Source organism: Pteronotus mesoamericanus, unplaced genomic scaffold (genome assembly GCF_021234165.1).
Source record: "Pteronotus mesoamericanus isolate MK-2021 breed Mesoamerican mustached bat unplaced genomic scaffold, CSHL_Meso_final scaffold_36, whole genome shotgun sequence".
Classification (NCBI taxonomy): domain Eukaryota; kingdom Metazoa; phylum Chordata; class Mammalia; order Chiroptera; family Mormoopidae; genus Pteronotus; species Pteronotus mesoamericanus.
In genome coordinates this window covers 28,061,065-28,083,278 of record NW_026555313.1, presented here as the reverse complement: position 1 = coordinate 28,083,278, position 22,214 = coordinate 28,061,065, and the positions used below count along the sequence as shown (strand labels likewise).

The following is a 22,214-nucleotide window of genomic DNA, read 5'->3' as shown; positions in this document are numbered from 1 at the left end:
CAAGTGAAATTTTGTGTGTTAGCCCTTACGAGGCTCTCTGCATCTCTAGCTGTCTCTCCCTAGCAGACAGAAACCCTGCTGCTTTTCATAGCTGGGTATTATCTGGGTTCATTTCCTGGCTCTGGTGCTGTAGGTTGGGGAGCCCAGCTTGGTTTTAGACCCCATACTTCTCAGGAGGATCCCCTTGACCACTGAAATATCCCTCTGTAACTTCATCTGCCCCCATGGCAGCCTAGCCAGCTCTCTCATACCTCCTGTGCACTCCTACCAGACTAATTGTGGTGAACTGGTTTCTTCTGTCTTCCTTGGTTATAAGGCTTCTCTCCAGTTAGTGTTCAGTTGGTTATTTAGGATGATTTCTCTACAATTGTCTTGTAATTCCACAGTGGTCCTGGGAGGAGGTTAGTGTAGCTTCCACTTACTTTCTGTCATCATGGACCAGTCCTTGTCATTATTCATGCATGCTTATTCCAGTCAACTCTCCTTGGCTGCCAGGTTACATTGATGTTGCACAAACCATTCTTGTTTTATTAACAATGGCCGGGATTTTTCCAGACAGGCCTCGTATACTATTTTCTTTAGTCATTTGTGCTTTTGGTGTTTTATCTAAGAAACCATTGCATAACCCAAGATCATGTTATTTACTCTATGTTTTCTTTTAGGAGTTACATAATATTAGCTCTTGCATTTAGGTCTGTAAACCATTTTGAGTTATATTTGTGAGGTAGGAGTCCAGATTCATAATTTTGCATGTATATGTAGTTGTACCAGCACCATTTCTTGCAGAAACTGTTTTTTCTTCTTTGCCATCTTGTCATCTTTGTCTTGTCATCTTTGTCAAAAATCAGTTGACCATAAATGTGAATTGTCTTGTCATCTTTGTCAAAAATCAGTTGACCATAAATGTGAAAGTTTATTTCTATATTTGAATTTTATTTCATTGATGTATATGTTTATCCTTATGTCAATATCACACTGTCTTGATTCCCACATCTTTGTAGTTGAAATCAGAATGTATGAATCTCCAAACTTTCTTCTTCTCTTTCAAGATTATTTTGGCTCTTCTGTGACCCCTGCATTTCAAGATGAATTTTAAAATTAGCTTTTCAGTTTTGACGAAACAAAACAGCTGGCATTTTTATAGGGATTGCATTGAATGTGTAGATCAATTTAGGGAGTATTATAGTCTTAACAATTCTAAGCCACCCATTTGTGAATATGATGTGTCTTTCCATTTATTTAGATTTCCTTTAGCTTTGTTCAACAGTTTTTATTGTTTTCAGGTTATAAGCCTATTTTTGTTAAATTTATTCTTAGGTATTTAGTTCTACTTCATGCTGTTGTTAAGGGGAACTGTTTGTTTTTTAAATTTTGTTTTCAGGCTGTTCATTGTTATTGTATAGGAATACCGTTGTTTTTTTTGTAGGTTGATCTTGTATCTTTCCACATTGCTCAACTCATTTTAGTTCTAACAGTTTTTTGCTAGATTCCTTAGAAATTTATGTATGAAAGATCACATAACATGCAAATACAGGCAGTTTTACAAACTCTTCCTTTCCAACCTAGATGCCTTTTATTTCTTTTTCTGGCCTAATTGCATATAGAACCTCTTAACACAGTGTTAAGTGGAAGTGGTGAGTATGCTAATCTTGTTCTTGATCATAGTGGAAAGCTCTTAGCCTTTCTCCATTGCATATGATGTTAGCTGTGGGCTTTTTATAGATGCCCTTTGTCAAATTGAGGAAGTTGCCTTCTGTTCCTAATTTGTGGGGTGGTTTCTATTTTGAAGAATATTGAATTCTGTCAAATGCGTTTTCTGAATTATTGTGATTGAACTTGTGGGTTTTGTCCTTTATCTTATCAATATGATAAATCAGCCTTGCATTCCTGGGATAAATTATCCTCTTGGTCATGGTATATAATTATTTTTATGTGCTGTTAGACTTGTTTTGCTAGTATTTGTTGAGGATTTTTGCATCTGTATTTGTAAGGGATAGGTTTTGGTTTTCTTGTGATATCTTTGGTTTTGGAATTGGCGTAATATAACATCATAGAATGAATTGGGAAGTGTTTGTTCAAGATGTGTTTTTATGAAGAGTTTGAGCGGGATTGGTATTAAGTCTTCTTTAAATATTTGGTAGAATTCACCACTGAAGCCATCTTGGCCAGGACTTTTCTTTGTTTGAAGTTTTTACATTATCAAATCAGTCCCTTTGCTTGTTATAGGTCTATTCCTATTATCTATTTTTTCTTGAGTCAGTTTGCGACATTCTAGGAATTTCTCCATTTCATCTAAATTAACCAATTTGTTAGCATACAACTCATAGTATTCCCTTTTAATTCTTTTTATTTCTGTGAAGTCTGTTGTAATACCCCCTTTTGTTTCTGATATTACTAAATTGAGTTTAGTCTCTTCTTTTTCTTGGTTGTTCTAGATAAATGTTAATTTTATTGATCTTTCCAAAGACTAGCTTTTGATTTTATTGACTTTTCCATTTTTCTGTTCTCTATTTCATTTATTTCCATGCTACTCTATTAATTCCTTTCTTCTACATGCATTAAGTTTAGTTTGCTCTTCTTTTTCTTTTTGTTGCTTAAGGTGGAGTGTTAGGTTATTGATTTGAGAGCTTCTTTTTTTAAAATTCAGGAATTTATAGTAATAAATTTTCCTCTAAGCTTTAGCTACACTGCATAAGTTTGGGTAGTTTTAATTTTCATAGATGTCTTTCTAAGAATTAAATTTGGGGGGTTAACATTGGTTAATTACATAAATTTCAGGTGTACAACTTTATAATACAGCATCTATATATTTCATTGCGGGCTCACCACCCAAAGTCTAGTCTCATTTTTATCACCATACATTTTATTCTGGGTTTACAGAAAAATTGTGAAGATAGTACAGAGTTCCCATGTATCTCACACCTGTGTATTATTAACATCTATAATGTTATATAGTATTAGGTTGGCCAAAAACCCTGTTTAGTTTTTTTCCATAAAAGACATATTTTTCATTTTTACCAATAACTTTATTGATTTGGATATTTTGAACATGTCGGCTATCTGTTGCTATTGGCTTCTAAAGTGTAGGTGGTCAGGGGTGTTGCTAAACATCTTCCAAAGCATAAGACAGCCCCACAGCAAAGAATTATTTGGCCAAAATGTCAATAGTACCAAGAAACTTTGCAGACCACTTTTGACAGTTCAGTCAGTCACACCACCTTCTCCATATGCTGCACAAATCTTTTTTTGCATTTTAGTCATGTTTTTACCTTTCTCGAAATAATAAAGCATAGTATGCTGAAAATGCTGTGTATCTTCTTCCATTTTCAATAGTAAAGAGCTGTACAAAAATTCAACAATTTTGATAGTTTTTTTAAAAATGAACACTGACAAGACAGCTGTTACCATACAGTCTAACAAAATTATTTTGAATAAAGTTAAAGACAACTAACATTATAGCATCTGTAATGTTATTAAGATCTTATATTCTTTTGATGTATTCATTACAATTAGTGAACTTATAATGACACATTGTTATTATCTAGAGTTCATGCGTTATTCAGATTTCCTTAGTTTTTACCCATTATCCCTTTTATTTTCCAGGCTACCCTACAGGACACCACATTATACTTAGTTGTCATGTCTCCTTAAGCTCCTCTTGACTGTGAGGGTTTCTTAGACTTTCCTTGTTTTTGATTATCTTGACACTTTTGAGGACCACAGGGCTAGTATTCTGCAGAATGCCCTTAAGTTGTGATTTGTCTGGTGTGTTTCTCATGATTACATTGGGATTGTGTGTCTTGGGGAAGAAAACCACAGAAGTAAAGGTCCCATTTTTCATCATACCCTATTAAAAGTACATACTGTCAACATGACTGAACGTTTTTTTACAGTTCACCTGGTTCAACTTTAATCACCTGGTTGAGGTTTTGTTTGTCCAGTCCCTTCACGGTAAAGTTACTCCTTCTTTTCCCCACTCTCTGTGCTGCACCCTTTGAAGGAAGTGACTATTCTCAGCCCACCTAAGAAGTAGAGAAGTAGGCTCTATCTCGTAGGTGATTTATTGCTTGTACTTGTTATGTCAGTATACCAGGAATACCAATCATGCCCAGTTGATTGTGTCCCAGATGACAAAGTAACCTATGGAATATATTGATCCTGGCCCAGAACACTGCCTTTTTGGGTCAGTTTAATAGTTTCTAAAGAAGTCAAATGACATCTGTTCAGTGATGAGTACAAATATCTCATCCATGTGCTCTACCAGTTGCAAGGAAGTAAGAAGCTGTGGTGAAATCACCAGTTTGCTAAACTCTGGGTGATTGAGAGTCTTTAAGATTAATAACCTAGTGTTACTCTTTAAAATCTGATTGGAATAGCCCTGGCCAGCATAGCTCAGTTGGTTGGGCATCTTCCTGCAAACTGAGAGGTCACAGGTTCGATTCCCGGTCCAGGCACATGCCTAGGTTGCAGGTTCAGTCCCTGGTCAGGGCATGTACGCAAGAAAGGTGCCTTGATGTTTCTCTCTTATATTGATGTTTCTCTCTCTCTCTGTCTCTCTCTCTCTCTCTCTCTTTCTCTCTCCCTTCCCTTTTCTCTAAAAATCAGTGAGCATATCCTCAGGTGAGGATAAAAGAAAATCAGATTGGAATAATTTCAGCATCATCAGAATTTTGATTACATATATTATATCTATGATTCCATTAATTTGCATTTTATTCCTTCTCCATGCCTTTGTGAACCAGTGTTGTTATGTGCAGTCAACTGAATGCTATCTATAACTATAGTTGCTCACTAACCTGTATTTTCTAGAGACTCCTAAGGATAGTCCTTCTCTTGAAATTAAATCTGAAAATTTAATTAAGCAAGAGCATTCTATTAGTAGTGATTTCAGGGTGTTGTTTAGAAAAAAGTCAATTGTATATTATTTCATTTTGCAGAGAATTAAAATACCCAAGTGCAAGGTTACTAAGTAAATTGCATCTAACCCTTGAATGTACTTTACTGGTGAGTTCTTCTAAATTACATGCTATTAATTGGAGCTTATTATGAATGCCATATCTCCCAACATAACAATTGCCTTTCCTCAGCACTGGAGTATATTATAATACCTAATTCCTTTAGTTAGCCGTAATGGAATATCAGATGAGGTAAATGCCTGTTGGTTTTTTCAAACATTAAATATTATGTTTAATATCACCTAGCATACTTACTAATATGTATCAACTAAGGTATAAAGTAAGAAGAAAGTTGAGTAGCCATCTTTCTGCACCAAGCCAGTGAGAATCTGTTTGACTCGGGAGCTTCGAGAGATTTGTATGGCTTGTATGCATAAAGGAATAGAGTCTTAGAGATGTGGATGAAGATTGTTTCACAACCTCCCTTTTGTATTGCCTCAAAAATCTGAAGGCTTCGTTTATTCCAGTCTCAGTTTTCTCCTGTTACCATTTTGTTTCACATTTCCTGACCCTCTCCTTGGAGAATAAGTGAAGTTAGTCATCAGCCTTTGTAAAAGGTTTAGTCTGGCATCTCTAGGACAGTGTCCAGCTGAAATTCCATGACCTGGCCTGGATCTTTACCTAAAGAATTAGAATTCTCACACAAATAAAAATCACAATGAAAAACATTAGCTCACTCTTCCTACTTACTCAGTACAACATACGCTGTTAAATTCTAAAATCTACAAAAATTGAAAAGATTACTGAACTGAGCTCTGTTCAGTGACCTACTTTTTTTCACCAGTGGATGTCACAGCCTGTTGCTATTACTGCTCAATGAGAGAGATTCGGAAGCTCTCACACAGGTACACATAGTTCTGAGTGACTGGCCGCATGAGCTCCTGGGATTTAGTTGAAGGTCTTTTCTACTTTCTGTGCTTCAGACAGCAAAGTGGACTCTTCCTCCTAGATCCTTCACCTCTGAATCTCACTGTTCACTACTGTAGCTGTCTCACAAAGACTCAGTGTCACCTTAACTTGACTCTTTTCCTAATGCTATTATTTGTGGCCGTTTTATTAGATAAATCACTTACACAAGAAATCTGCCTGCCTGCATCTGTATTCCAGAGTCAGAATTTCCATGTAGATGTTCCTTCCTCATTCTGCAGGATGATGTGTCCATTAAAGCAAGCACTCAGTTCATGCCCAGCCCTGGCATTGTGCTAGACATTGGGCACACAGTGGGCAAAGTGAGATGTGCTCCTTGTCTTCAAAAAGCAGACATATGGTTTACTAGGGGGAGAGACCAAGGCAACTGCATTACATCAAAACAAATGTAGCAATGGGGCAAGTGGGAGGGTCCCCCAGACTAATGTGGGAGAGTCAAGGTAGACTTGCCCTGTAATGGTTGCTTATTATTTTTTCACAAACTCTTGTCCCTACCCTATTGAGTATTTTGTTTTTGGGATTTGAAATATGTTGGTAGCTTAGTCTCATGATTTTGACTTTGTCTTTTGATGCATACAGTGTCCCTCTTCATTCTGGGGAATACCTAGTATGTAGGGTTAGCCATAAAAATCTAGGTTTTTAAGATTTAAAAATTGCTTTCTTTAATAGAGTGGTAAAAACAGAACAATAAGCTTTCTGAGTAAAAGAACCATTATTTTATATTTATTCAGCAAATAGTTGAGTGCCAACACCCTTCTTGGCAAAGCTTATATTTCAGTGGAAGAGGCAGAGGAGGTTCTGAACCCCCTTTGCAGACTTCCCTGTGTGCTCACCATAGCACCTGTTTTAAAGATAGTGGTCTGTTACAGGTTGCAGAAGAAGCTGTAGGAAGCTCCTACTGCTTTAGAGGGAGCATGACTCTTCTACCTGTGGTTTAAGGACCAGGGGAACCAGGGAGGCTCTGTGGACAAGCTCTTAGCTGAATCTCTGACTTTTCTTAATCTGCTCAGAATTTTGCTTTCACTAATGATTAATTTCTCCTTCTGTTCCTACTTCCCTTTTTCTATTCAATCTCTCTCCGCCCTCCAGTTGTGTCCCTCATAACCCCTGTCTCCCCCATTCTTCTTCTAAATACTTCACCCCTGCTGTTTCTACTGCTTAACTCTACTCACATAGCCACTGCCAGAAGTGGCCTTGTTTATTTAATTTTATTTTTTACAGTGAAAGAGACCACTTCAGTTTCCGTCTCAGAGACCCTGTATAACATTGTAAGCCCAATTCAGGCACTCAGAAACACATAGCTTTGCCTTGCAGTTTCTTCTCCAAACTATTACAAGACTTAAGAGCAGAACATAGCCAACTATTCCTGCCTCTCCTTTGCTGCCCCTTTATCTCTTCTCCAGATGTCTCATGGCTTAGGCCTGGGCTCCTCTTCACTCCCTCTCTCTCTGCCCCACTCCCAGGTCATCAGATTCATGCCCATGACTTACTGTATTTGTGTGTCACAGACTCTCAAATTTCTTTCTCAGTGCTGTCTCTTTCATGCTCCAGACCTGCGTGTGCACTGCCTACATTGTGTCCTCTGGGACATTGTTGACAGAAGACTGCCATAGTCAACCTTGTTACTGCTTTCACCAACCTCTTCTTCCTGGTGTTCCTTGCCTCAGAGGGTGTCACCCATCCAGCTGCATGAGCAGAAAGTCTGGGGTCTCCGAGAGCAGCCTGTCTCTGGAATATCACTGCTGGTCTCCATTGTCAAACACTAGTCCTCTGTTAGAATCTTCTGATCTAACTTTTTAATCTTCTGTTGCTTCTTCCCATCAGCTGTGCTCCCTTCTAGCCCCTTCTCTCCTCTACAGTCAGAATGGTCAGTGCCCCCACTTTGTCTCCAATGATGAGTCCAAAGACTGGTATATAGTGCATTCTTGGTGTTTAGACAGTAAATAAAGGCCTCCAGTTTGACCACACCTATCATTTATCTGTTCTCATCCTCTGGTTTCTTTTGATGTATAACTATTAATCAGCTTCTAACACTATCCTATTGTTCTACTTCTGCATTCATGTCATTTAACAAACTCCTTGAAATTAATCTGTTAATTGCCTTGTTTCTCAAGAGCTTCCTAAAATGTAGACTCCTCCCAAGAACCCTAATGATGTAACAGGGTGTGGATTCTTTCCCTTTTTTAACTTTCCCCATCCCATTTATGAACATTGATATTATTTAGCTGAAAATAACCTATAGTTTAGTTGTGTATTTAACATTTTGCTTTCTGCACATGCCTTTTTAGAAATTGCATATTTTAAGACTTTGCAGGCCTTATAAACTATGAATAATTTTAACTATATAGATTTCTTTTGTGTTAGCAAGTTATTAAAAAATATGGATGATTAAATATATTTATTTCTGATGCAGTAGTTCCACTTTGTACATGGGAAACTATAGAAAAATAATTTCATGACTTAGGGAAGTATAAAACATATGGATAAACAGATTTTTTAGCAGTGGATATTTTAAAAGGCATTCTTACCTTGTTACCCAAACCAGTTGGTGAGCTTTGTGGGTCTTTCTGATGTCTGCCCTCAGACTAAATTGTGTTAGTTTATAAATCTTATTTTACTTGGTTTTATTTTCCAACTTTAGCTGATACCATATGATTTCGCTCATACATGGAATCTAATGAAGAAACTGAACTAACGAGCAAAATAGAGACAGACTCGGATAAAAGGCTGACAGCTATGGATGGTTAGGGAGTAAAAGGATGAAGCAAAAAGGAGAAAAGACTCATAGACATGGACAATAGTGTGGTGATTGTTGGGGGAGGGATAAATGGTAATGGAAAAAATACAATTAAAAAATCAAAAAATGGATTTATCAAATCAAAACCATAGTGAGGTACTACTTCACACTGAAATAAGTCAGACACAGAAGGAAAAATACTGTATGCTTCCACCTATATAAGGTACCTAGAGTAGTCAAATTCACAGAGACACAGTAGACTGGTGATTACCAGGGGCTGGGGGAGAGGAATGCAGGGTTGTTGTATAGGGTTTCAATTTGGGAAGATGAAAAATTTATGGAGATACAGATGGACAGTGATGATTTCACAGCAGTATGAATGTACTTAATGCCACAGAACCTTACACTTAAAGCTGGTTAAATGGTAAGTTTTATATATATTTTACCACAATAGGTGTATCAACACTGCATATAAATCTACAAATACTTCAAAATAAAAATATTTAATTAAAAAAACTACAGATAAAGATAGGTTTATTCCTTTCACATTCTTTGTTCTACTTATTGGAACATTGTTGTTTGTTGCATTTGTATAACAGTCATAGTTGACAGAGTAGAAGAATTAAGCTATGGTTCCTGGAGTTTGTTTTTGCCTACAGTCTTTTAAAAGGCAGCTACATCCACACAGTCCAGTTGCAGAGTGTATACATTGTACATCAGACTATTTGAGCCCTTGACTTTTTAAAAGTAAGTATGATTAGGTAATAACTCCCTGTTTAAAGGCTGGTGAAATGAAATTAAACCATTTTAGAATTTCTTTATATATGTTTATATGTGAGAGAAAACAATTCAAGTTGCTTAGCTTTGGCATTTTCTTGTCTCCCAGGTGTATCTTGAAAGACTTCTAACGTATGCAGAGATAGATATCTGTCCAGCCAACTGGAAGCGAATTGTCCTTGGGGCGATCCTGCTGGCCTCCAAGGTGTGGGATGACCAGGCTGTGTGGAATGTGGATTACTGCCAGATCCTGAAAGACATCACGGTGGAGGATATGTGAGTTGGGAGAGAGGAATGTTGGAGGAGGGGCAGGGTGTAGTCCCTGTTTATGAAGGAGATTGTGTCTCTTTGAAGGAGGTTGTGTAGAATGAATTTGATTGAATGTCTGTTGGGAGCTGATATATAACAAGGGCATGGCTGTGGAATAATATATGCAAAAACCTGCGTTTCTCTTCATTGTGGATCATGAACAGGTACTGGCAACACTTAGCTTTCTGAAACTGGTTTATGGAAACTATGGTATAGTCAAACTTTCCTTCAACTTCCTTTGGAAGGGGAAGACCAATGCCTTGTGCAGTCTGTGGTCGTTTCCATCCCAGTTGTGTCTCACTGCAAACTGATAACACAGAGTTAATGTCCTGCACCAGTCATTTATGGGCAGCACCCTACTCAAAAAGGAGAAGAGCTAAAACATTATGTTTCGTTTTAGTTTCAAAGAAAAAATTTTTACTGCTTTGTAATTTTTACATGTTTAGTTGCTTAAAATCAGCATTCTGTCCCTGAGGCCTGTCATGCAAGTTCATTGTTAGGGCAGCATTTTCTCCCATCTGGGCTTGAGTACCCACAACTCATTGGAGCTACCATAAACCCTGGGCAGAGGGGAGGGTCATCAATCCCACAGCTCTCAGGGCAGCCTTAGGATTTCTCAGATGGTTCAGTCCTCAGATTTAGGTGCAGACTCTTAACAGGAGACCTGCACATCTAGTCACTGGGATATCTGGGGTCCATGATTCAGTAAATAGGATCAGAGCCTCTTAGGAGGAAGGAGATGTTTTGGAAGATAATAAGGATTGACTACTTCCAATTGCGTATGGTTAGAGGCAATTCTCACACTATTCATTGCTATAATTTGTCTCATATTGTTTGCTTGGCTTTCATTTTCTTAAAATTGTTCAAGTACAGTTGTCTACATTTTCCCACCATGACTCCCCACCTCCCTGTCCATGCCATCTCCCACCCTCGATCCTACCCCTCTTTGTCCATGTGTCCTTTATACATGTTCCTGGACAATCCTGCCTCTTCTTTCCCATGTTAGCCCCCTCTCCTGTCTCTGGTTACTGTCAGTTTGTTCTTTATTTCAATGTCACCAGTTGTATTTTGCTTGCTTGCTTGTTTTGTTGATCATGTTCCATCTACAGGTGAGATCCTATTGTATTTGCCTTTCACCACCTGGCTACTTTCCAGTTCCATCCATGCTGTCATAAAGGGTGGGAGCTCCTTCTTTCTTTCTGCTGCATAGTATTCTATTGTGTAAATGTACCATAGTGTTTTGATCCATTCGTTTACTGATGGGCACTTAGGTTGCTTCCAGCACTGGCTATTGTTAAATTGTGCTGCTATGAACATTGGGGTGCGTAGGTTCTTTTGAATTGGCGTTTTGGGATTCTTGGGGTTTAATCCCAGCAGTGGAATTGCCAAGTCAAAAGGCAGTTCTGTGTTAGTTTTCTATGGAAACTCTATACTGTTTTCCAAAGTGACTGCACCAGACTGCATTCCCACCAAGTGTGTACTAGAGTTCTCTTTTCTCCACAACCTCATTGGCGTTTATTGTTTGTTGATTTGTTTATAATGGCCATTGTGACCGGTGTGAAAGGTGTTATCTCATTGTGGTTTTAATTTGCATCTTTCTGATGGCTAGTGATGCTGAGCATTCTCTCATATGTGGCTGGGCCCTGTGTGTGTCCTCCTTGGAGAAGTGTCTGTTCAGAGCCTTTGCCCATTTTTTAAATGAATCGTTTGTCTTCCTGGAGTGGAGTCATGTGAGTTCTTTATATATTTTGGAGATCAAACCCTTGTCCAAGGTATCATTTACAAACATAGTTTCCCATACCATTCGTTCCCTTTTCATTTTGCTGATTTTTAACTGTGAAGAGCTTTTTAATTTGATGTAGTCGCATTTGTTTATTCTTTCCTTTATATCCCTTGCTTTTAGGGATATATCGGTGAAAATATTGCTGCGTGGAATACCCAGATTTTCCTGCCTATGTTTTCCTCTAGGACGTTTATGGTGTTACTACTTAATATTTTAAATCTTTTTTCAACCTTGAGTTTACTTTTGTGTATGGTCTAAGTTGGTGGTCGAGTTTCATTTTTTACATGTCCAGATCTCCCAACACCATTTGTTAAAGATACTCTTTTTCTTCCATTTTATGTTTCTGCCCCCTTTGTTGCATATTAATTGACCATAGAGACTGGGGTTTATTTCTGTTTTATTCCATTGATCTATGTTTCTGTTCTTATACTAGTACCAAACTGTTTTGATTACAGTGGCCTTATAATACAGTTTGATAACAGGTATTGTGACCTCTCCTGCTTTGCTCTTCTTTCTCAAAATTGCTGAGACTATTTGGGTTCATTCATGGTTCCATATAAATTTTTGAAATGTTTGTTCTATATCTGTGAAATATGTCATTGATATTTTAATAGAGACTGCGTTGAATCTATAAATTGCTTTGGGTAGTATGGACATTTTAATAATGTCAATTCTTATAATACGTGAACATGGTATATGCTTCCGTTTTTTTTGTGTCTTCGATTTCTTTCTTCAGTGTTGTGTAGTTTTCTGAATACAGGTCTTCTAATTCCTCCAATAGAATTATTCCTTGGTATTTTATTTTTTCTTGTTGCTAGAGCAAATGTGATTTTATTCCTGATTTCTGTTTCTGATATTGTTGGTGTACAAAAATGCCTTTGATTTCTGAATATTGACTTTTGTATCCTGCTGTTTTGCAAAATTCACTTATTAGGTTGAGTAGTTTTTTGGTGGAGTCTGTAGGGTTTTCTATGTACACTATCATGTCATCAGCAAACAGTTTCAGTTTTGCTTCCCCCTTTCCAGTTTGGATGCCTTTTATTTCTTTCTCTTGTCTGACTGCTGTGGCTAGGACTTCCAATACTATGTCGAATAGAAGTGGTGAAAGCAGACGCCCTTTTCACATTCCTGATCTTAATGGGAAAGCTTTTAGTTTTAGCCCGTTGAGTTTGATGTCGGCTATAGGTTTCTTGTATATGGCCTTTAATATGTTGAGGTGTGCTCCCTCTATCCCACTTTGTTGAGTGTTTATATCATAAATGGGTGCTGTACCTTATCAAATGCTTTTTCTGCATCTATTGATATGATCATGTGATTTTCATCTTTTCTCTTGTTTATGTGATGTATTACATTTATTGATTTGTGAATGTTGTATCATCATTGTATCTGGGGGTTGAATCCCACTTGATAAGGGTAGGCGATCTTTTTAATGTATTGCTGGATGCAGTTTTGCCAATATTTTGTTGAGGATTTTAGTGTTTATGTTCATCAGTGACTTTGGCCTGTAGTTTTCTTTCTTTGTAGGGTCTTTATCTGTTTTGGGATTACGATGATGCTGGCCTCATAAAAAGAGTCTGGGAGTCTTCCCTCTTCTTGGATTTTTTGGAATAGTCTGAGAAGGACAGGGGTTAGCTCTTCCTTAAATGTTTTGTAAAATTCTGTGAAACTGTCTGGTCTAGGGCTTTTGTGTGCCAGGAGTTTTTTTTTTATTACTACTTTAGTTTCACCTGCTGTTATCAGTCTTTTCAGGCTTTGTGCTGCTTCTTCAGTCAGTGTTGGAAGGTTATATTTTTCGAGAAATTTGTCATTTCATTAAGGTTTTCAAATTTCTTGGCATGTAATTGTTCATAGTAGTTTCTTACAATCCTTTGTATTTCTCTGGTATCAGTTGTAATCTCTCCTCTTTAATTTCTGTTTTTATTTGTTTGAGTCCTTTATCTTAATGAATCTGCTTAAAGGCTTGTTGGTTTCATATATCTTTTCAAAGAACCAGCTCCTGGATTGGTTGATCCTTTAAGTTGTTCTTTTAATCTCTATTTCATTTAATTTTGCTCTGATCATGAATATGTCCTTTCTTATACTCACTCGGGCTTTTTTTGTTGTTATTATTCCAGTTTTGGTAGATGTAGGGTTATTCTTTTTATTTGTAATGTTTCTGTCTTTTTTAGGTAGGCCTGTATTGCTATGAACTTCCCTCTCAGGACTACGTTTGCTGTGTCCCATAGGTTTTAGACTGTTGTGTGTTCATTTTCATTTATTTCCAGAAACTTCTTGATTTCTTCCTTGATCTCATTATTAACCCATCCATTTTTTAATAGCATGCTCTTCTGTCTCCAGAAATTTGAATGTTTTTGACTTTTTTCCTTGAGGTTGGTTTCTCATTTCAAGCCCTTGTGGTCTGAGGAAATGGTTGATATAATTTGAATTTTCCTGAGTTTGTTGATGCTTGTGTTGTTTCCTATAATGTGGTCTATCTGTGGAAATGTTCCAAGGGCATTTGAAATGAATGTATATTTTGTTTCTTGTGGATGAAATGTTCTATATATATAAAACATTTATATATATATATATATACCCATTTATATATATATAAAATGTTCTATATATAAAAATATCTATATCAAAGCCCGTTTGATCTAGGACCTCGTTCAGTGTCACTGTATCCTTTTTGATATTTTCTTTGGAAGATCCATTGTTGACAGTGGATTGTTAAAATCCCCTACTATATATATATATTGCTATCTATATCATTCTTGAAGTCCTTCAAGATTTGCCTTGGGTGCTCCTGTGTTGAGTGCATATATGTTTACAATGTTGACGTCTTCTTGATGGATTCTTCCCTTGAGTATTATGAAGTGTCCTGTGTCTCTCTTTATGGCTTTGTTTGGAAATCTGTTTTGTCTCATAGAAGTATTGCTACCCCAGCTTTTGTGTGCTGCCCATTTCCTTGGAGTATTTTTTCAAACCGGTCACTTTCAGTCTGTGTAGGTCTTTTGTTCTGAAGTGGGTCTCTTGTGGACAGCATAAATGCAGGTCATGTTTTCTTATCCATTCAGCTACCCTATGTCTTTTGATTGAAGCATTTAATCCATTTACATTTAAGGCTATTATGGGTAGGTACTTATTCATTGCCATTTTCTCCCTTTGTACCTGTGCTCCTCTTTGTCTCACTCTTTTTCCTCATCTTCTTAAAGCAGTCCCTTTGCATATCTTGCTATGCTGGTTTGGTGTAGGTGTATTCTTTTAGTCTTTTTTCTGGGGAACTCTTTATTTTACCTTCTATTTTAAATGAGTAATCTTGCTGGGTAGGGTAGTCTTGGTTGCAGGCCTTTGCTTGTCATTACTTGAAATATTTCTTGTCAGTCCCTTCTGGATTTTAGTGTTTCTTTTGAGAAGTCAGCTGCTAGCCTTATCAGAGCTCCCTTGTATATTACTTCCTATTTCTCCCTTGCTATTTTTAAGATTCTCTCTTTGTCTTTAAAATTTGGCATTTTATTTTTATTATTATTTTTTTGAACAACAATAAAAAAGGTTTAATTTTAAAATTATGTATCTTTTACATGAGAAGTAAGTTACCTTTGCTTATGAGTTTGACTAGCACTGATATAACATGTCATTGCTCTTTGAAGTATTTTATCATAGATCCTTTAAAATGATTGTCAACTAAATCCAATAACCGATTCATCTTAGTATTGGTAGAAGTTTATGGGTTTTTCTCATTCTGTTTTGTGCTCTTCCTGGTTCTTGGTATGACCAATGATTTTTGAATGTATCATGGATATTTTGCCTATTATTTTAGGATACTCTGGATCCTAATGAAATCTTTTATTTTACAAGAAAATCACCTTGTGTAGGTTTAATATGCAGGTCCTTGTATACTTCTGTGAGCTGTAATTTCGAGGGCTATTCAGTTTTCATAGCCTGCTGGGTTATTTTGGTCTGCTTGGTTTAAATTTGTACTGCTGGGACTCACACTGGTTTCTGTTAGTGCTGCCTGAGGAGATTAAAGGAGATCATCCAGGCTGACCCTCTGGGCAGAATGTCTTTTCATGGGAGAAAGGTGTGGTGGGATCCATCTGCAGGCTGACCCCTCTTGAGATGTCCCATCCTCTGTGGATGAGAGGAGAAGACTCTTGGCCGATGTAGCCATAATAACGGGCTACCAGGTAAGTCTTTTTGTCCTCACAGGCTAAAATTTGGCATTTTAATTATAATGCGTCTTGGAGTAGGCCTCTTTGGGTTCCTTTTGATTGGGACTCTCTGTGCATGCAGAACTTGAATGGCTTTTCCCCTCTCCAGGTTAAGGAAATATTCTGTCATTTTTTCAAACAGGTTTTCTATCCCTTGCTCCTTTTCTTCTCCCTCTGGTTATCCTATGATTCAAATGTGTTTCATGTTGTCCTGAAGTTCCCTTTAGCTATCCACATGCTTTATGAGTCTTTTTCATGCAGCTCTTCTACCCAGGTATTTATTTCTGCCTTGTCTTCTAGCTCACTAATTCTTCCCTCTCCTCATCCAGCCTGTTTGTACTTCCTTCTAGAGTATTTTTTTTTTCAAATACTGTATTCTACATTTCTTCCCATTTCTTGTTTATAGTGTCTTTTTCCTTTTTCATGCTGTTGTAATTCCCACTCAGGTCACTTAGTTGTCATTGAGTTCCTTGAGAATCCTTATAACCATTCTTTTGACTTCTATGGGTGATTATTTACTTGCTGCCATTTCATTTAGTTCTTTTACTGGGGATTTTTCCATTCCTTTCGATTGGGGGTTCTTTTCTTTGTCTCCCCATTTTAGGTCACTTTTTATTTGTTTCTGTGTCTCAGGGTGCTCTGCTTTGTCAGCTATTTTCATGTGGTGGACTTGTCGTGTTAGGAGCTCTGTGGATTCAGCAGTGTGGTCTCTTTGATCTCCTTGTCTGGATTCTCATTTGTGTGGGCTCTGTTGTTGTACTCGGGCTTTAGCTGTTGGTGGCATCTTTGTTGGTGAGTTCTCCTTTCCAGTTAGCTTACTGGTAGTCACCACTCCCACCTTGTCTTGGATGCAGTCGTACTGGTGTTAGTTAACAAATCAGTATTACCAGACTACCAAACCTAAATCAGCAAAAAGATTCCCCCTACCACATCAGCAGTCTCAACCACAATTGAGCAAAGATTAATAAAGGTGAAGAGAGATATGGATATTATAAGGTATGACAAAGGGAACATGAGGTGACTAAGACAGGGGAAAATGTTACTGAATGCTAAGGGGGAGGAGAATTGATAAGACAGGATAGAACTGAGACAAAGAAAGGGAGAGAACAAAATTTAAAATGGAAGTAAAGCACGAAAGGGTAATAGGAACAATGGGGTTAGAAAAAGGAAGAATATACTATGAGGTTTGAAGTTGAAAAGGTATTAGACCAACAAGAGTAAAATTGCAGAAAACCCATAGTAGTGTTGATAGCAGTGATAGCTGAATGAAGTTTAATAAGGCTATAATGGAAATAAGAATATTGTACAAAAGCGAGAAGTGAATATGAGATGTCTGTGGTAAAGAAATATGATTTTGAGAGCATCGGAAGCGCCCTATTAAGAGTAAGGAGTAAAGCCCAGGTTGAGAGAGGGAGAAAAAAGAGAAAAGGAAAAAAAATGATATAAAATTCCTCACTCAACTGATCAGGGCCAGGGAGAAGGTGAGATGAAGTAAGACAGCAGGAGAGTATTCTGTGGGATTTAATATACAAACAAATAATGAACAAATGGGAGTTCCTTTGGAGAAGTACAACAATGACTGGTATTTCACCCCACCAGCCACTGTTTATAAGAGGACGAAAAGAATGTGAGCTGACTTAAGAAAGAAGAGCACTTTTGTGAGGTTAGATGGAGGTGAAATAGTATGAGTAAAGAATAGGAACATGGCGTAGTGTAGAGAAAATGAAGTTTACCACAACAGTAATATAGCTCAGGAGGATGGTGAATTGGATTAAGACCAGGGAAGGGAGCTGTGTGGGTTTTGGAATAACAGTAATATGATAAAAAATATATAATCTGAGCTTGGTGTGTGACTCAGTGGATTGAGTGCCAGCCTGTGAACCAAAGGGTTGCTGTTTCCATTCCCAGTCAGGACACCTTCCTGGGTTGTGTACCAGGTCTCCAGTATGGGGTGCTTGAGAGGCAACCACACATTGATGTTTTTCTCCTTCTCTTTCTCTCTCTCTCCCTCTCTCTAAATATAAATAAATAAAATCTCTAATATATATATATATATACACACACACACACACATATACATATACATATGTATATATATAATGTGTATATATGTACACTATATATATAATATATATAATGACCTTAAATAAAACAAATAATAAGTAAAAGACCAAGAGTTATGTTATTTGGAATACGAGCAAAGTGAATGAAGAAAAATTAAAATGCAATATGAAAGGGAGAAAAACAAAACAAAAATAAATGGAAAGAAGAAAGAGAATTTTTCAAAAACATGCAAGTTCTTATGAAGAGCAAGGTGAAATTTGTCTCTGCTGTTGTTGTTCGCCTTCTTACTTCTTTCTGGATCTGTCTCTGGTTTTGTCTTAGGCCTTAACTGTCTTACTCTTGGAAAAGAGAAAAGGAAAAAAGCCACCAGCTGGAGGTGGTTAAGCCGGCCTGGCAGCTTTTGCAGATCTTCCTGGTTCCTACAGGCAGTGAGGAGTTGAGCTGTTTTTCCTTTCATGTGGTTTGGCAAGGAAGTGGGCTAAGTCTGGGCTACAATACTCACAGGTTCCCAGTTTCCAGCCACACCCTCAGAGCACTGTGGGTCCTGCACTCCACTCTGTGCAGTTGCACCAGGCTGACTCCAATAAACCACCTCGCTTTGCATCCCTTTGAGCAGTCCATTTGGTGGACTGAGTGGGAACAAATCATGCCTACACTCCTCCCTTTTTTGGCCAGGCTGCTGCGTGCACAAGGTCCCTAACCAGTGCACCCCAGTTCCCCTTTCAAAAAAGTCTTTTTGGGTGCCACTGCAGCTCCAAGCCACTGCCCTACTTTCCACACACTCCAGCTCTCCAGCAAGCCCAGAGTCTACCTCAGACACAGCCAGTCATAGCCAGCCTTTTCTCCCAGCTCAGGTGCCGCAAGGATCCCTCCCACTCTCTGGCACTGTCCTGGCTGGCAACTGCTGCCTGGCTTGGGTGTGCTGCCAGCTGTGTGTGTGCCTGTGGGTCTGCCATTTGCCCACCCTGGGAGGGGTGGGACCCACTAGACTGCTATCTCTGACCTGGCTTTCCAGTGTTTTCCCTGTGGCAGCCATGGTTTCTGGCACCGCACGGGGGAATGTTCCTCACCTGCTTATATAACCTCCACACTGCCCGTTTTGGGGCATCCTCTGCACACTTTGGCTTCCAAACTTCATATCAGCTAAGATTCTGTTGGGTGTTCACTTTGTCCTTCTGGAGATCAGCTAAGTGACCCAGTTGAGTGCATAAGCAAGTGGGCTCAGCTCCCATCCACTTCTTTCCCATCTTCAGAAACTGATCTTCTTTTAAAGAAGTCCCTTTAACATTTCTTGTAATATTGATTTGGTAGTAATGAACTCCTTCGTTTTTTCTCATCTGCGAAGCTCTTTAGTTTTCCTTCAATTTTAAATGATAGCTGTGTTGGATAGAATAGTCTTGGTTGTAGGTCCTTGCTTTTTATCTCTTTGAATATTTCATGTCAATCCTTTCTGACCTACTAAGCTTCTGTTGAGAAATCGGCTAACAATCTGAGGGGAGCATCCTTGTATATAACTAACTGCCCCTGTCTTGCTGGTTTTGAGATTCTCTCTTTGTCTTTAACCTTTTGCCTTTTAATATGTGTTTTGGTATGGGTCTCTTTGGGTTTATCTTGTTTCGGACGCTCTGCACTTCCTGGACTTGTATGGCTTTTTTTCTTCACCAAGTTAGGGAAGTTTTCAATCATTATTTCTTCAAATACGTTCTTAATTCCTTGACATCTCTCTTATCCTGGTACCCTTATGATGCGGATTTGTTATACTGTTCATGCTGTTCCAGAGGTCCCTTAGACTGTTCTCATTTTTTTCTTAATTTAAACATCTCCTTGAGAATCCTTAAAGAAGCAAGGGAGAAACAGGTAGTAACATAAAAGGGAGCCCCGATACGGCTAGCAGCTGACTTCTCAACAGAAACACTACAAGCCAGAAGTGAATGGCAAGAAATATTCGAAGTCATGAAAAACAAGGGCCAGCAACCAAGACTACTCTACCCAGCAAGGCTCTCAGTTAAAATGGAAGGCAAAGTAAGGAGTTTCCCAGACAAAAGAAGGCTAAAAGAATACACTTCCACCAAATCAGCACCAAAAGATATGCTAACGGGACTGCTTTAAGAAGATGAAGAAGAGAAAATCAAGACGGCGGAGGACCGAGTGGAAGTCACACTGACCTTCTCCCAGGAACAACCTGGAATTACAACTAAATTGTGGAGAAATCACCTGGAACAAACAACTGAACAGTAGTGAAAGAGGAACCTTATAATCTCAGAGACAGGAGAATTAGCTTTAGCAAAACATAACTGGTAAGGAGTGCGGTAGAGACTCAAGAAAGCAGACGGGGCGCCCACGGACGGCAGCACCAGAAGGATATTGAAAGGGCCAGTTGGATCCCCCTGAGAGGAGTGGGGTCTGAACCAAAAGTGGAGATCTCCCGCCTACATCACCAGAACCCAAAAAATACACAGATAACAACCAGTTGCAAAAAGCAGCAAGGTTGCTCTCTGCCAGAGACAGGAGAATGGGGAGACACAAAGAGCCGTTTAAAGAGCCAACGCATAAATTTTTGTTTGCAACCACTTACCCTGGACTCCGGCAAAGGCAGGGGAGAGTGGGCTAGAGAGTGGGGAGAGACTGTAGAAGGAGGCTTTGGGAAGAAAACTGAGAGAGTAGCTGCTGGGATCGTGGTGGTGACTCATCCCCCATACAGCAGCAGCCATCTTGCTCAGGCAGAGACCACACCCCAGAGTGGCAGCAGAGTCAGAGGACCCAGTAGCCCCACCGTCAGGTGGGATTTTGTCCCGCCCCATGCTAAGCTGCCTGCTGAGTGCAGAGTGGCAGCGACAGGTAGTAGATCCCCGGCTAAAGGGGGCACTTAGTGGTCTGGAGACACTTGAGGACAGATCAGAGACAGAGACTTTGGGGAAAGAACGAGAGAGTAGCTGGTGGGATCTCGGTGCTGACTCCTCCCCAGTACGGCAGCAGCCATATTGCTCAGGTAGAGACCACTCCCCAAGAGTGGCAGTAATATCACAGGAACCAGTATCCCGGCCCCCAGGTGGAATTCTGACTCGCTCTGTGATGTCTAAGCAAGCCTGCTGAGTGCACAGTGACTAGATTAACAGCTGAAGGATATAGCCACAAACAGGAGATTACTGGAAGTCTCAAACAGACTGCCTAAGGTCAGACAGGGACAACATCTGACATCATCAGAGGTGGATCCAGAAAGAAAAAACAGTGGTCCCCTATCATAGAAGTGCACACCACAAAGCCAGGAACTCAAGACAGATCAACTTAAGAAACAGAAGCAAAAGAGAAGAGTCACAAATAATGGGAAAACAAAGAAATACGTCCACTCGAAGGGAAAGGAGCAATCCCCAGAAAGAGAACTAAATGAAATAGAGGCAAGTAAATTATCAGATATTGAGTTCCAAACAACGGTTCTAAGGAAGCTGAATGATCTCAGTGAACTCAGAGAGAATTACAAAAAAACTACAGCGAAACTACGAGGAACTATTATTGGAAACTAATCAGCGTGAAAAAGGACATAGAAGCTATCAATAAGAGACAAGAGAAAATGAAGAATACGATTTCTGGATTAAAGAACACAGTAGAAGGAATCCAAAGCAGGCTAGACGAACTCGAGGATCGAATCAGTGAGCTGGAAGACAAGGTAGAAAAAAGCTCCCAGAAAGAGCAGGGAAATGAAAAAAAGACTTGAAAAGAATGAAGAGGCATTTAGGGAAATGCTGGACAACCTGAAACATAACAATATCTCTACAATAGGGATAGTGGAAGGAGAAGAGGAGGAGGAAGGGATAGAGAACCTGGGTGAAAAAGTAATGATGGAAAACTTCCCTAATTGGATGAAGGAAAAAGTCACATGAGTGCAAAAATCACAGAGTCCCATTCAAGAGGAGTGCAATGAGGTCCACTGCAAGACACATCATCATTAAAATGGCAAATATCAAAGACAAACAGAGGATCCTAAAGGCAGCAAGGGAGAAACAGGTAGTCACATATAAGGGAGCCCCGATACAGCTAGCAGCTGACTTCTCAACAGAAACACTACAAACCAGAAGGGAGTGTCAAGAAATATTCCAAGTAATGAAAAGCAGAGGCCTGCAACCAAGACTGCTCTACCGAGCAAGTCTCTCAATTAAAATGGAAGGCGAAATTAAGGAGTTTCCCAAACGAAGGCTAAAAGAATACATGTCCACCAAACCAGCACTGCAAAATATGCTAACAGGACTGCTTTGAGATGAAGGAAAAAAGTCGGTGAATACCCAGTTCCTTTCACAGTTGCCAATACTTGATATTACCGATATTTTTTAATATGTATTAATCTGTGACAATGATGTAGTAATTGTTACTTGGTTATTTGTTGAAAGTATACTTGTTTTTGTATATTTCTTGCCTATTTCTATTATTTTTCAAAAGCTTTAAATGACTTTTTGGTGTTTTTTATCCATTTATTGATT

General features: G+C 38.7%; 1 protein-coding gene across 3 annotated transcripts in view; it reads left to right on the top strand.

The window, feature by feature from the left end:
* The window catches only part of CCNY (cyclin Y), a 341,523-nt gene that overhangs the window by 302,935 nt on the left and 16,374 nt on the right, over positions 1-22,214 (top strand). For all 3 annotated transcript variants that reach the window (XM_054592502.1, XM_054592503.1, XM_054592504.1), the window contains exon 8: positions 9,506-9,672. In XM_054592502.1, coding sequence (XP_054448477.1) covers positions 9,506-9,672 — 167 coding nt within the window. The remainder of the gene's footprint in view (positions 1-9,505; positions 9,673-22,214) is intronic.